This window comes from Cucumis melo, chromosome 11, assembly GCF_025177605.1.
Source record: "Cucumis melo cultivar AY chromosome 11, USDA_Cmelo_AY_1.0, whole genome shotgun sequence".
Lineage (NCBI taxonomy): Eukaryota > Viridiplantae > Streptophyta > Magnoliopsida > Cucurbitales > Cucurbitaceae > Cucumis > Cucumis melo.
The window spans coordinates 5,394,433-5,408,826 of NC_066867.1; the positions used below are offsets into that span (position 1 = coordinate 5,394,433).

The window sequence follows — 14,394 nt, forward strand, 5'->3', positions numbered from 1 at the left end:
GAGAAAACACTACAAGAAGTAGGGCCACTCCTGATACAAAAAACGTTAGAAGACGTGTAAATCATGTCGAGAATTAAGTTTTCGAGGCCAAAAGAGACGTCGGGAAGAGAGTTAGAAGAAATTCATTGGGAGACAGATTCTCAATGCGTCATCAACATGGCGACGGAAATATATGTCTCCTAACGGCAGCATTTTCAACGTCATTTGTGCGTCGGAAACAACCCATCTTTGACGCCCACATGTTCGACGTCAGCCATGCATCAGAAATAATCATCCTCGATGCAACGTCGGATACTCTGTTCCCTACGCTTTCTTAGGTGCATCAGGAAATAGTTTATATTTATTATTTTTTTCTGAAATCTTTTTTATTATATTATTCGTATTCATTTTCGATTCTAGTACGATTTTGTGATATTAAATTACAAAAAAACAATAAATTAGTAAACACCGAAATAAAAAATCAAATTGAACAAAAATTTAAATATGACTGTGGAATAAAAAATAGTAAATGTTCATAATACAACAAAATTAAAAAATTTAAACAAAGTTCATAATACAAATCAAAAGTAGTAAATGTTAAAAAAGAAAAGTACACAAAAATCCATACAAAATAACATACGTCTTGTACCGAGCCTCGTATGCCATACTACACCGTAGGACCTTCAATGATACAAAAGTGCCTAAGTTTAGTACATGTGCATATCATCATTGAATAATGTCATTTCAAGAACTTAAGAATAATGAAAACAAATATACGTACCACAAAGCCAGGGATCATCTAGTGGTATTTGTTGTGTCCGAGTCATGTCTTCCATGAGCTTTCGCATTTGTTCTACTTGTGAAGCTAACATATCTTGCTTTCTTGTCTGTTTTTCAATCGCTCACTTAGCTTCATCAAGCTCAGCCCATAATTGGAGCTCTACCGGTGATTGTATCGAGGTCGTGGCACTACTTGTACTGGTTGTCTTGCGGTCTTTGGGCTTTTGGTCCCCAACCAAGGCCTTTTGAGTAGTATGGTCGTCTACTCAACACAGTCTCACATATCTCGTCCCTAGAGGGAGAGTGGCTGAGAACCCTCTAGGTAGGCTGGGACTAGAGTTCCAGTATTTGATTGTGTAACAAATTTAGAAACTAAGTTAGTAAGTCATAAATAAATTAAAGAGGACAAATAAAGGTAGAAGTATTACTTAGATAACTTACATGTGCATCCTATGCGGCCTGTGATACGAAAGTCTCATCTCGAACCTGTATTTGTCGGTACAACTCCACACCATCGATTGGCTCCCCTCTTTGCTCAGCGAGCTCGTGTTGTTTAGCAGCCTTGTTGGTTCGTGATTGCTCCTGCATGAAAATAATTATATTGTTTACTTCTTATACATATTAAAAGTTGAAAACAAAATTAACCATTACAAAGCGTTTAGTTGCTCATTTGGAATGCACGACTCATGTAATGATCACAGAAATAGTGTCAATCCTCCATACGTCCCACCAATATATGTGGTGGGTTGGCACATGCCTCCTCAAGGTCGCTGAACTTTTTGAAGTGCCTATAACAGTCGCCCCTGAACTCTTTAAAGATATTGAGCATTTGATGCTCAATGAACCTATTGGTTGCTTGATTATTGAAATCAAGCACAAAAAAATGCTACACATTATAAAAAAAAAACACATTGCCTTTGTTAACTTAAATATGTTTCAAATAAAAATAGAAATGTGTAGTGGATGTACCTGTAGGTTGCCCTTGATGAGATCAATGTATTCTCTGCCTACGTCTGCCCACTTAAGGTAGCGGATTGGAAATGTCTCTCTCACACACTTGCATACCGCTTAGTTGAGTTGAACAACGTGTGGCGAAATAGGCTTCTTCGTACTAGGAACGATCAATATCAGAATCTTCTCATTGGCATGAACGTAGCGCTCCAACTACCCCAATATTCCTTGGCATTTCATCCTAAAATAAGTCTTGAAATATGTTTGTTGTATCTTGTTCTATATCTACCCCTATATTCCTCGACATTTCATCCTCCAAACAACCTTGCTTTGTTTCCTTTTCCTATTCAATCGGGGTTTGTAAATCATTCAGGATACCAAACATATCATCTTCTTCATGAAAGTGGCTACTTCTAGATCCTTCATTAAAAATGTTATTACTAGTTCCTTCATCAAAGTTTTCTGTACCTCTAAAGCTAACTAACTCTCCATGATACACCCATTTTGTGTAGTAGGGGATATTCCAATACTAAGTAGATGTCAATCCACACCCTTTAATAATTTCCAATTTGAGTTCATACATCTCTTGCATGGACATCTTATTCGTCCATAGGCATCAACGTGAAACTTGACAACTTCTAAAAATTGGGATACTTCCTCTCTATACTCAAGGGAAAACTTATTTCTAAGTTTCATCCAACTTTTGTCCATCGTTAAAGCTCCTAAAACACAAATATGTTTGATTAGAAGCATATTCCTTCTCTCACATCCTAAACATACTCTTCTGAATATACAATCTCCTAAACTTTTCACTAAAACTAACTTCAAACTACAGAGGCTACCATAACTGTAGGATAACCACCACTACCTAATTAACCACAAACAACTTCAACCTTCGCATACTACCGACCTTTCAACAACGCTACCTTACAAGCTACCTTACTACCACATCTTCAAACCATCAGAGATACAAACAAGTTCAAAACAAAAAAGGCTACCATAACTGCATGATAGCCATCTCAAATCAACAACAAAGTTATTCAAAACTACTAAGAAATAAACAACTAAAATTGAACTAAAGGCTACCTTAACTGCGGGATAGTCAAAACGAATCTTAAAACAAATTACAGAATTTTTAAAAGAGTAATAACCCTTGCCCCCCTCAAAATTTCATCCTCAACCCCTCCCCCCTCCCCCCTCTAATTCTCAACCTATACCCTTCAAATATTAATTAAACTCACCCCACCCCCTTGAAAAGTTTAATTCATCAATCCCCCTTCAAAATTCCAATTGAACACTCCTCTAATTCTTAACCTATTTCATTCCATTCAATTAATTTAAAACCCTATTCTTGTCCAATTTTTCAAATTTTCAACTTAAAATTTAAATTCCCCAACCTAATTTCTTAAATACTCCCCCCTCAAATTTTCAACCCACACTCCAAAACAAATTCAATATTCAATCTTAAACTAACTTCAAAAAATAAAACTAAAAACTAACCTACTTAAACTAACTTCAAAACTAACAAGAAATGGTCTTAAACTTGCCATAAATGGAAGAATGGTGGTGTGACAGCAAGGGGACAGCGACAGTGAAGGTAAGGCAAGGTGCGACGATTCTCGTTTCGGAATTCTCCTTCGTTTCAGTTCTGTCTTCCACAGAACTAAAACGAAGTATATAGGGGAACTTCTAATGCACCACGAAGACGTCAGAAGTTTCACCCAGTACTTAACGTCATTAGTGATTCGTCAGGAATACTATTCCCAATGAATCATTAATGACGTCGGAAACAGGTATAACCATTCCCAACGCCATGCATGGGGCGTCGGGAATCATGCTATGACATAATTAATGTTTGAGTTTTTTCCAATGTCCCATGGAAGCCATCAGAAACTATGTTACCCATTTTCGATGCCAAACGAGAATCGTTGGGAACAGGTGTCTCCATTCCTGACGCCATGCATGGAACAACGAAAAATATTATATATTTATTTTAATTATGAACTATTTTCGACGCGTTAGACCCAGACATCGGGATTGACTTCTTGATTCTCGACGCCCTTCATGAAACGTTGGGACAAAGTAATATTCAAATAATGTTTCCACCATGTCCCGACGTATGCAAAACGACATCGGGAGTAGACATCTGTCCCTACATTCTCTCTTTCGATGCCATTTTGTGTGTCGGGAACCCCCGATTTGTTGTAGTGAAACATGTCTATTCATTTCAATTCTTTTTTTTTTCTATTGATTCTTTTTCGATGAGATGTATGAAACCATAAACCTATGAGTGTCCATATAGATCTTGTTCATGGATTAATGAAAATGTGCAAAATTTCTATTTTTCTCTGTCATTCTATGAGAGGATCTCTTCCTTTTTACTAATGGCATCGCCATTCCATTTGTATTCGAGTAACTAGGACTTTCACAAAAGGGTTGAGGAATTCAAGTGAGGGTAAAGGACGAAATGTTTCACTTTCTTAGGCTTTTTTAGAGTGTTTAAGGGGTTGTTGAGGGGTTTGGAGATTGTCTTAGAAACCATCCCATTGGAGCATGTGGACTCGAGATGGAGGCTCAATCTCATTTCTCCCGTATTCCAATCATGTCTCTACCATCTGTTTCTCCCTTTTCTGACTGGAATGATAAGGAGAGATGAATCCAAATTTAAAATGGTCAGCTCAATCACGTTTATATTGGTATAGAAGGAGGCACAACATGAGTCGGGAGGAGATTGGTAGTGATATTGGGGCGGTTTGCCCTCGGTGGATCAATTAATTGGTTTTATCCATTTTCAAGTTTGTTAAGACAATTTTACTTTTGATAGGTTCAAAGTTATCCCTAAAACGTTGCTATCACTATCTTATCTACTTAGACCCACATGCTATAAATATAGACACATCCAACCCTTTCATTTATAAAAATATCTATTCTTCTCTTGATTGCCTAAAAAATAGTAAGAAGATATTAATCTTTTTGAAGTGGGGTGTCATCTTGTGAAGATTAAAGTAATTAATAATGTAATGTTAATAAGTGGGTAATGACACATACACACAAAATGAGTAAGTGGCGACGAAGAGTTTTGTTTCGTAAAAATTTCACTCTCTCAATTTGGCTGTCCCTCCACTCTATTTTTATTATCAATAGTGTAGTCTTCAATTGGAATGAGCTTAATGTGATCTTTTAGAAGTGTGTTTAAGCTCATACAAAAGTACTTTCTAAATTGTTTAATAATTTATTAATAATATATTTGGACACACTAAAAAAGATATTCTCTAACCAAACATTTTGAATATCTGACTTTCAGGACAATTGTCTAATGTATAATCCAATAGAACTATATTAATATTAAGTCAAGTCTCTTAACTTAAATCCATGATTTCTCTAATGTATAACTAAACTATTATACAATATGTAGCCCAAGTATTTAACCCAAATCATTATTTTAATATTTATTTACAAGTTCACTATATATATATACTTTAACTAATTGAAGTATGATTAAGTTAATAAATGATATACTAGAGTCATTATTAATATTTAAGAATATTTACTATATATTAACTATTATATATGTGCAAATGAAAATGAAACTTTAAATATTTAACAGAAATTATTTTAAAGGATAAAATTATTAAAAATATTTATAAATATAGTAAAACTTATCTATTAACAATGTAAATATATATAGTTTATCGTGGTGTATTATACTGATACATAGTAAAGTTTTGTTAAATATAATTTTACTATATTTAAAATACAATTCACTATTATTTTTTTCTCCAAAATTAATTAAGACTTCAATTAAGACTCTGAATGAAAGGTTATATCACATGTTCTATCTTCCCACTCTATTTTCTTATGAAAAAGATGCAAAATTTTCCTTTTCATGATAATGTTTCCAACCATTTTGATATTTATTTATTTTTACATTTCTTTGTCCATAAAAATTATTCATTATAAAATTTGTCTCTTTCTTCTTATTGATAAGAATTAGGTCTTTATTTTTCTTAGAAATGTTATGATTAAATAATATGATCCCAAGTCAACTAATCACTACTCAAAACCTCCATTAGTGCTCTAATTTTCAAGTCTTATAAAAAAGAAGAATAATCTCAAAATTGGCCACTTTTTCTAGAAATGATTATTGGTTGTGCTCCAACCCTAATAGGAAAATAGCACAATTGCAAGTACTTTGAATTTTTCTCTGTATATATTTCCCATAAATTTTAGTTTCTCTATAAAGAGAATACTTTTAATTCACACCATTATAATTAGTTTGCCTTAATTATAAAAAGAAATTGTCCCTGGTCACAAATATCTCTAAACTTTCAAAATAAAAAATGGTTCATTAGTTTTGAATGAAAGCTATTAAAGTTTTGTAACAAAAATACCTCGTACCTAATAAAAAGTTTCAAAATTACCCTTGGACAAAAAAAATTATTAAAAAAAAAATGCTAACACTTAGTTATAGTTGTATTCTTTGTTGTACCGCGAGTTAATAACAGAAAGAATAACTAAGAAAACACATATAAAAGCAGATCAAACACATCAAACTTTGATAATCCAGTTCCATGTCATGACAAGTACATAATTTATCTAGAATCAACTATCTTGAATTATATGACTTTTACAAGATAAACGTTTAGGCTCCCTCAAAACCACTTGATGTGTGAACAAGGAATTAGATCTAGACTCCCCCTAAATCGTATATTTCATGTTTCACCCTTGTGTCTCATGTTCACCCTTGTGTCTCAATATGTGTCAGCTCCCCTGTAAGAGACTCCTCAGAATAATCTTCAATATTAGGCTCGACCTCTTAACTTGCACGAATCTTCTCAAACTAGTGACTCACAATGCCACAAACAAAGTGTTCAACACCACACATCACACACCAAACAAATTGAGTACATCGTAAAAGACTTTCTTGACACATAATTTTGTTGCACATTTGCCCACACTTCTGTCTTCAACCACAACAATATCACACGACGCAAGCTTATATTTTTAGATCACACGTAATAACAAAACAAAAGTCAACTCCATTAATTCATTAATAAATATTAACTATATATTTATTAATAAATATTAACCAATTTTGATAGAATATACAATAACAACCACAGCCAACATAACATCTTTATTAACCTCGAAAATATCTTTATTAATAAATATTAACCAACATAACAACCAAATCTCCAAAGCCAGCTACTTATCTTTATTAATAAACATTACCAATGTACTTATTAATAGTTATTAACCATATAGGAAATTAAGCTCCAATTTTACCTTTAATAAGATAAGTCAACCAACCTCAGTAACAAACGCTAATCTCATAACTAGTATATAAATTCAAGTTGTTAATATCTCGTTGCAAAAAAAAATCTAAATCTAAATGTCTCCATTATTGCAACGAGCTATTTTTGTCACTATACTAACAATAGAGTTAATATCTCATTACAAAAATAAATCAAATTAATTTATGGGATTAATTTACATATACAAAACAAAATTGAAAATATTTACGACCGTAAAACAAAATAAAAAAGTCCATGATACCCATATAACATGAGTTAAATTTTTCATAATTAACTTCCAAAATTTCTTCGACTCTTCTTCAAGAATTTATTCCTTTTTCGTCATCTCCCATCTTTAGCATCATCTTTTTCATAAATACGATAATTTTTTTCTTATTCTTTTTTCATTATAAGGTATTGTGTCTTTCTTCTTCTTCTTCTTTTTTCTTCTTTTTTTCACTACTCAATCATGTACCAATATTTAAACGATCAGTCGTCTATCCCAGATACACAAAGATAAACCACTATCATTAATAAATAAGTGATAGATTCAAATGATCGTTTAGATTTGGTGCAAGATCGTGTACCAATATCATTTAGATTTGATACAAGATCGTATACCAATATCGTTTAGCTTTGGTAATCGTATATATTGGGTCACATATGACAATCTATTTATATCTATCTCAAATATTATTTGTTTGTACTTATTACTAATTTTCTTTTACTTATCTTATCTAGAAAGTTATATTATTTACCATATATTAGTTAATCGTGGACAGAGAAAGACAGATATTAACATCTATTTCTGTCTATATGTGGTAAATAAGTATTCTAACTGTATCATTGCATTGTGATTAAAGGATCATCATTTATTTTTTCTTCTTTTATAAGTGGAGAGAGATAGATAAAGATAGACAGAAAAATAGAACTCTAGATGTATATCTCTTTCTATCTATTTCTATTTGTCTTATAAATTGTGCATGGAGATAGATAAAGATAGAAATCTATTTCTATCACTATTGAATAGTTAATTTACTTCTTACATAATCTTGTTTTCATTTTATAGACACTGATAGACATTATAATCCTTGTTTTCTAGATGTATAATTAATTGAGATTATTTGTTAGAAATGAATTAGATAGATAGAGATAATAGTGGTCTATCGCTGTCTATCCAAGATAGATAGCATGCAAATATATGTGTTGAATTATCATTTTTGTTGAATTGGGATTATTTGTTAGAATGGAATCAAATAGACAGTGATAGTGTTGTATCAGTTTCTATCTAGGATAGATAGAGATAGTGGTCTATCACTATCTAATCACTATCTATCCGGAATAGATTATGATAGCATGCAAATATATGTGTTGATGAGTATTGCACCATATTAGAATTATTTATTAGAATGGAATCAGATAGAAAGTGATAATGTTCTATCTCTATGTATCTCAGATAGAAAGTGATACTGTGTTCTATCACTGTGTTTATTCGGGATAGATAGAGATAGACAACAATCTTTGTCTATCCCTGAGAAAAGAAGAAGCATATATAGATGAAAACGAAAAAGCGTGAAGGTTAATCGCATGGAATTGCCAAGGCATTTTTGTAATCGCATGATTGTGCTTAGGCGGTTGTTTGGCTTCTAGAATGTTATGCATAATGTAATTATTTTAGTAAATTTTTATAATTTTATTTTTAAAGGCACCCTTAATTTACTATACTAAGGATAGAGATATTTTTACTTTAGAGTTATTTTGGCAACGAGATATTAATGGCTTCACATATGCTAATTGATGGTGTAGTTTGTTTAACTTTTTTTCTTTTAACTTCAAGGATATTTTTAAAACAAAACTTTAATGGTTTATATTCCAAACTAACTGAAAGGGTATATTTGAAACATTTGAAAGTTCAGGGTATTTTTGACCAAAAAAAAAAAGAAAGAAAGAAAGTTGAGGGGTATTTTTTATAATTTAGCCGATTAATTTTATCTTTATGATAGTATATCTAAAATCTTACCTTCTCAACAATCTCATGAATAATAATGTCACACTTCAAAATGTAAACGAATTAGAAAGGCTTTTATAAGAGAGAAGTTTATTTAGGATGGAAATATTGTTGAAAAAGGTTAGAGGTTTGAACTTACGGTAATGGACTTATTACTCTCTTCTATTTTATTTTTAATTATCTAATATATCTATATATATTAGAAAAATAGAATTGCAATTGTTTATTACCTACGTAAAAATATTAAAAATAGAACTATGGATGAATAAAGTTTCTATGCCAAAAAGAATCTAAAAAAGGATGGACAATGTTGACAAACTTAATTTATATGTAAAATGTTAAATTCTCTCGATCTTTGCTTCATAAGCCAAAAAGAAAAGAAGGGAAAAAGAATCAACCTAAAGGGGAAGGGGAAGGTACTATGTATGCATGAGACAAAAGATTATTAGTGAATTCGTTTTAGATGTAATTAAACTCGGATGTAATTTGGATAGAAAAGTTGTTAGACGATCTTGGTACTAAATTAAACCATTTATCATTGTTTGTTCCTCAAGGTTAATCCAACAATGCATTTGAACTTACACTCACTGGAAGAAGGTTTGAAATCAATAAAGAAGACTACTTTGAAAAAATAGGTCTATACAAAAAGTGAGTTACCTCTTTAAACTTTTAATAGTTTTAGTTGTGATCACCACACCATATTACAACAGCTATTATTTGACACTACTGTTAGTAATGAATCTTACATATAAAACATCTAGTTGTTGCTAAATCTAGAAAAGTGATAACCCCTTAAAACTGATCTTTTACAAAAGGCTCGCACCTAGATATTGGGTCATCAAGCTGTCAAAGATGTATTAAGTCAAAACTGAGCTACGATAAGACTTTACAAATTATTCCATATTTTGAACCACTCAAATCAAGAGTTACATCATAGATTTGTGATGATTTAAGTCTCATACACGTTGAAAACTAAAATAATTCTCCTTCTTCAAATAGTTGTTTTTGCAGCTCCATGTCTCAAAAGTATATATATAATTTATATGTTGTTTTTGGCTATTCTTGTGGCCTCCACTAAGGCAGAATGCAAAGAGATTAGTACAATGCACCATCAAACCAACAAAGGTATATAATAATTTTAATTTATGTTATTTTATTCATTAGTGCATGATGATCATATAGTGTGCCTGCAGAAAAGTTAACTAAAAGCACTATATTAACACATTTATTCATTTTCCCCATTTTATATTTAATCTCATATTTATGATAAAAATATAGTTTAATTTAATGCTAGCAAGTACCATTATCGTTACCCTCTTATATAATGTCTCACACACTATCATATACTTCATATCTGATAATGTTATTTTATTTTTACTTAGGTTTGACTAAGTTAATTATTAAAACGATATGATATTGTTTATTTTAGTTTCATCTCAAAAAGTTCTATATTAACGAAGATAGTTATTTTTATTTATTTGTCCACAATCATCGACATTTCTAACCAATTTAGAATAACTTTGGCCACATTTCAATAGTCCTCCATCGATTAGCAAAGGATCGGATCATCAAGCCTCTCTTCAAATAGTCCATCATTCGTTTAGATCTTGTTTAGACCAGAACATACCTACTTATCTAACAGAATTCAACTATGGATTACACTATGACCATCTTTTGATGCTCCACAACACCTTGTCAATACTTGAGGATCCTACCTGACATGGCTAAGTCAGGGATACGCCTCTTATATCATTTGTTAGGAAAATCTTTCGATTTTTTAACAAGAATGTGTAGGAAAAAGAAGAGGTTAAAAAGTAAACAATAAAAATGAAACACACACAAGAATTAACATAAAAAAGAAAAGAAAAAGAAAACTCCATATCAGAGAGAAAACCACAAACCAAAAAAAAAAAAACCTAGATTAAATATTATTACAACCACACAAACAATTCACTCTTCATGACCTAATTGCAAAAACATTCTATTAAAACTTGTATACTAATTACTCAGCCTTTAATCTCACTCTCCTGCTAGATAATAGAAAAGGGAATTTAACTAAAGTTAACACGCCTAAACTTAAAATATTGTTTCTAACTTGATCATTTTCAAATCAAAGATATAGGATCCTTTTATGATACTTGGACCAACCTATGGTTTTCTTGAACTTTTTTTGACATGGAACAACTGCACTTCTAATATTTTTTCAAAACCCAACATAAAGTTCATTCTTGACAAAATATTTAAAGAAACTTTGTTACATCTGTTTTATTCACCAACGACAATCATAATTCTCAAAGAATTATAACTCATACTCCAACATAAAGGATTGACCATTTGGAATACTAACATTCCAAGGTTTTCATTTATTTGTTGCATGTTGATAAACCTTGCTGAAATTTATAGTGCAAACTTTCACCCAATACTTGGGTTCACCACAAAATTCTTCGACCAATGATATTACTTCCTACCAAACACACACCTTTGCATAACCACCAAGTTAATGTGTGGTACGCAAACTTGTGGAACCGCTAATACCACATCATCTATTATGACATTAGATTGAATTAATTTAATCTCTTCAGAGGAAGTTACAGTTTTCCTTGAGAAGAAAGATAACGTCAACATCATACCCTTCGACGAACCTAATCTTCTTTATCAGATATTATATTGTATTATATTATGTAAGCATGCAAATTTTTTCTAAATCAAAATGGATTGCGCATTAACCCAACTATTAAGAGATAAAATATAAGTAAAAAGTGAAAAGATATGTTAATTATATGTTGATACAATTATTAATCAGTGGAAAGGCCACTATGCATCTCCACCCAACAAAACTAGGTTTTGAATCTAACATTATCATTGCCTATAAAACCAATCAACCACGAAAGGCTTCATATTTATGAACTAAATTAAACAGCTCTAACTTAGAGAACCACCCAAAAATGCCTCCCAACACTCCCATTTTCGTCTCTCTTCTGTTCCTAATTTTTCCCTTCTTCATTCAACAATCTAATGCTTACATGGAGCTTAGACCTGACTTTTACGATGAGTCGTGCCCCCGTTTGCCAATGATAATTCGGTATCATATTTGGGCCGCTGTCCAAAATGATTCTAGAATGGCTGCATCACTATTGCGGTTGAATTTTCACGACTGCATTGTAGACGTATGTAAAGTGCATTATTTACCTGTTGTTAATACTATTACGATCATGTATTTAGTTGGTCTAAATACTCGAAGGTATTAGAAAGAGAAACATAAGTTTTATCTTTTTCTTTTCTTTCTATGTTGTGTATTAGGGATGTGAGGCATCAGTGTTGCTTGATGATACGAGAGATATGAAAGGAGAGAAAAATGCGCCGGGTAACGTGAAATCGCTTCGAGGATTTGAAGTGATTGATGGGATAAAAGCAGATCTAGAAACATATTGCCCACAGACAGTTTCATGTGCTGATATTGTGAATCTTGCAGCTAGAGAAGCTGTGTATTTGGTATTTTTCTTTTAACATTTTCCTATATCGTGAACTTGAAATCATCATTGGGAATATTACTTCCAAGTGAATTGCTGATAAGAAAACGTTTCTAACATCTATTATAGTTAATTATTTTCTTATATTTACAAATTTATAACAATTTAGAAAATATATTCAAAATTATCTACCAATGTATTTCTAACTTTTTATTTATAGTTTATAAAAAATGATCTTGAACAAATTTAATGCATCTTTTTAATTAAATCCTACCCAATTTTCCAGAATTTTTATTACAATTTATATAATACATGAAGTTACTAGCTAAGAAGGTGTTTGGAGTAAGGAGTGAGTTATTATAGTTTTAGGTTATTATGGTTGAATTGTTATTATAGTTGAATTATAATAGTTTGTGTTTTAAGTATAAATTATGAATTTGAGTTATAATAGTATAAGTTTATGGGGTATATTATTTTAGTTTGAAATGAAATAATAAACACTCTAATAACTAATAAAAAAAATGTCATGCAAATAGTAAATACTCTAGTAAGTTAGGTTTTTGAAATAACGTAGCTAACTGAGTATTTTGTAGCTAATTGAGTATTTTGAAATACTTTTACAATCCTTCTCACGTGCAAACGGGTCCTAAAATTTTCAGAGTAGAATGATTAAATCATTACCGAAATTTCATAAACTAAATAGTTAATTTTATTTAAAGTTAAGAGGGTAGAAGTATTTTCTTAACCTAAAATCATCGGTAGAATATGATAAATAATTCATTGGTCGAATATGATAAATAATTCATCGGTAATCAGAATCTTTACAATCATCATCGAGGTATTAGGATTGATTTTCAAAGCGTAGATAAAGCAGATTTTAACCTTAGAAGAAGTATGATTTTGCTGATTTGAAGCATGAATTTGGATTAGGTTGGAGGGCCATTTTGGCACCTTCCACTGGGACGTAGAGATGGTTTAACCGCAAGCTTAAAATCAGTGCTGGCTCAGCTCCCATCTCCCAAGGCATCTCTAGAGAACAACACCGCCAAGTTCATCTCAAAAGGCCTGGACTTAAAAGATCTCGTCGTCCTTTCAGGAGCCCACACCATCGGCTTCGCCCGCTGCGTCACATTCAAAGCCCGTCTCTTCAACTACAAAGGCTCCGGAAACCCAGATCCTGACATAAACACCGCAATGCTCTCCGATCTCCGGTCCATGTGCCCCAACAGGAACGACGGCACCGGGGCCAATTTGGCGCCGCTGGATGTGGCCAGTTACGACAGGTTCGACAACGAGTATTTTACCAATCTGATTGGCAATGTTGGGCTTTTAGAGTCGGATCAGGGTCTGATGGCGGACCCCCAGACGGCGAGAATGGTTAGAGAATACAGTTTTGATCCGAATCTGTTCTACGAAGACTTTTCGGAGTCGATGATGAGGATGAGTTTGGTTGGGGTTATGACTGGCCGTGAAGGGCAGATTCGAAAGCAATGTGGCGTTGTTAATAATGATGATGGGTATTGAAAATTAGAGCAGGGGATAAAGGAAGAATATGTCTGATGTAAAATGTCTTTCATTGAAAAAGTTATAAAAGAAAAGATTTAAGATTTGCCTTTGTTACGAAGATAATATATACATAAAAGTTAGAGAAGCTAGTTTTGCTCTCCAAATTTGCCACTTTTGTGTGAGTTGAAGTTTTATGGAATTGGAATTTTTACTTGGGAATGTGTAAGATGTAGTTGTGTTGGTGAGACGATGTAATGTATATTTCGGTAGACTAAATAATCAGTTAATGTATGAATGCAACACTTTGGTTGTGATAGTTTTAGGGTGATTCATACCAATGACCTTCCACCAAATGAAAATTGTTTTGGTTTTAAAGAGTACGCGAACTGATATTCTAACTTGCATC

At 32.2% G+C, this 14,394-nt stretch overlaps 1 protein-coding gene across 1 annotated transcript; it reads left to right on the forward strand.

Moving 5' to 3' along the window:
- The first annotated feature begins 11,905 nt into the window (after nucleotides 1-11,905).
- On the forward strand, nucleotides 11,906-14,159 carry LOC103498407 (peroxidase 10-like). The gene is made up of 3 exons (XM_008460995.2): nucleotides 11,906-12,179; nucleotides 12,313-12,504; nucleotides 13,413-14,159. Exons 1-3 carry the CDS (start codon nucleotides 11,958-11,960, stop codon nucleotides 14,004-14,006), a joined length of 1,008 nt encoding a protein of 335 aa, XP_008459217.2. The 5' UTR covers nucleotides 11,906-11,957; the 3' UTR covers nucleotides 14,007-14,159.
- The last annotated feature ends 235 nt before the right edge of the window (nucleotides 14,160-14,394 follow it).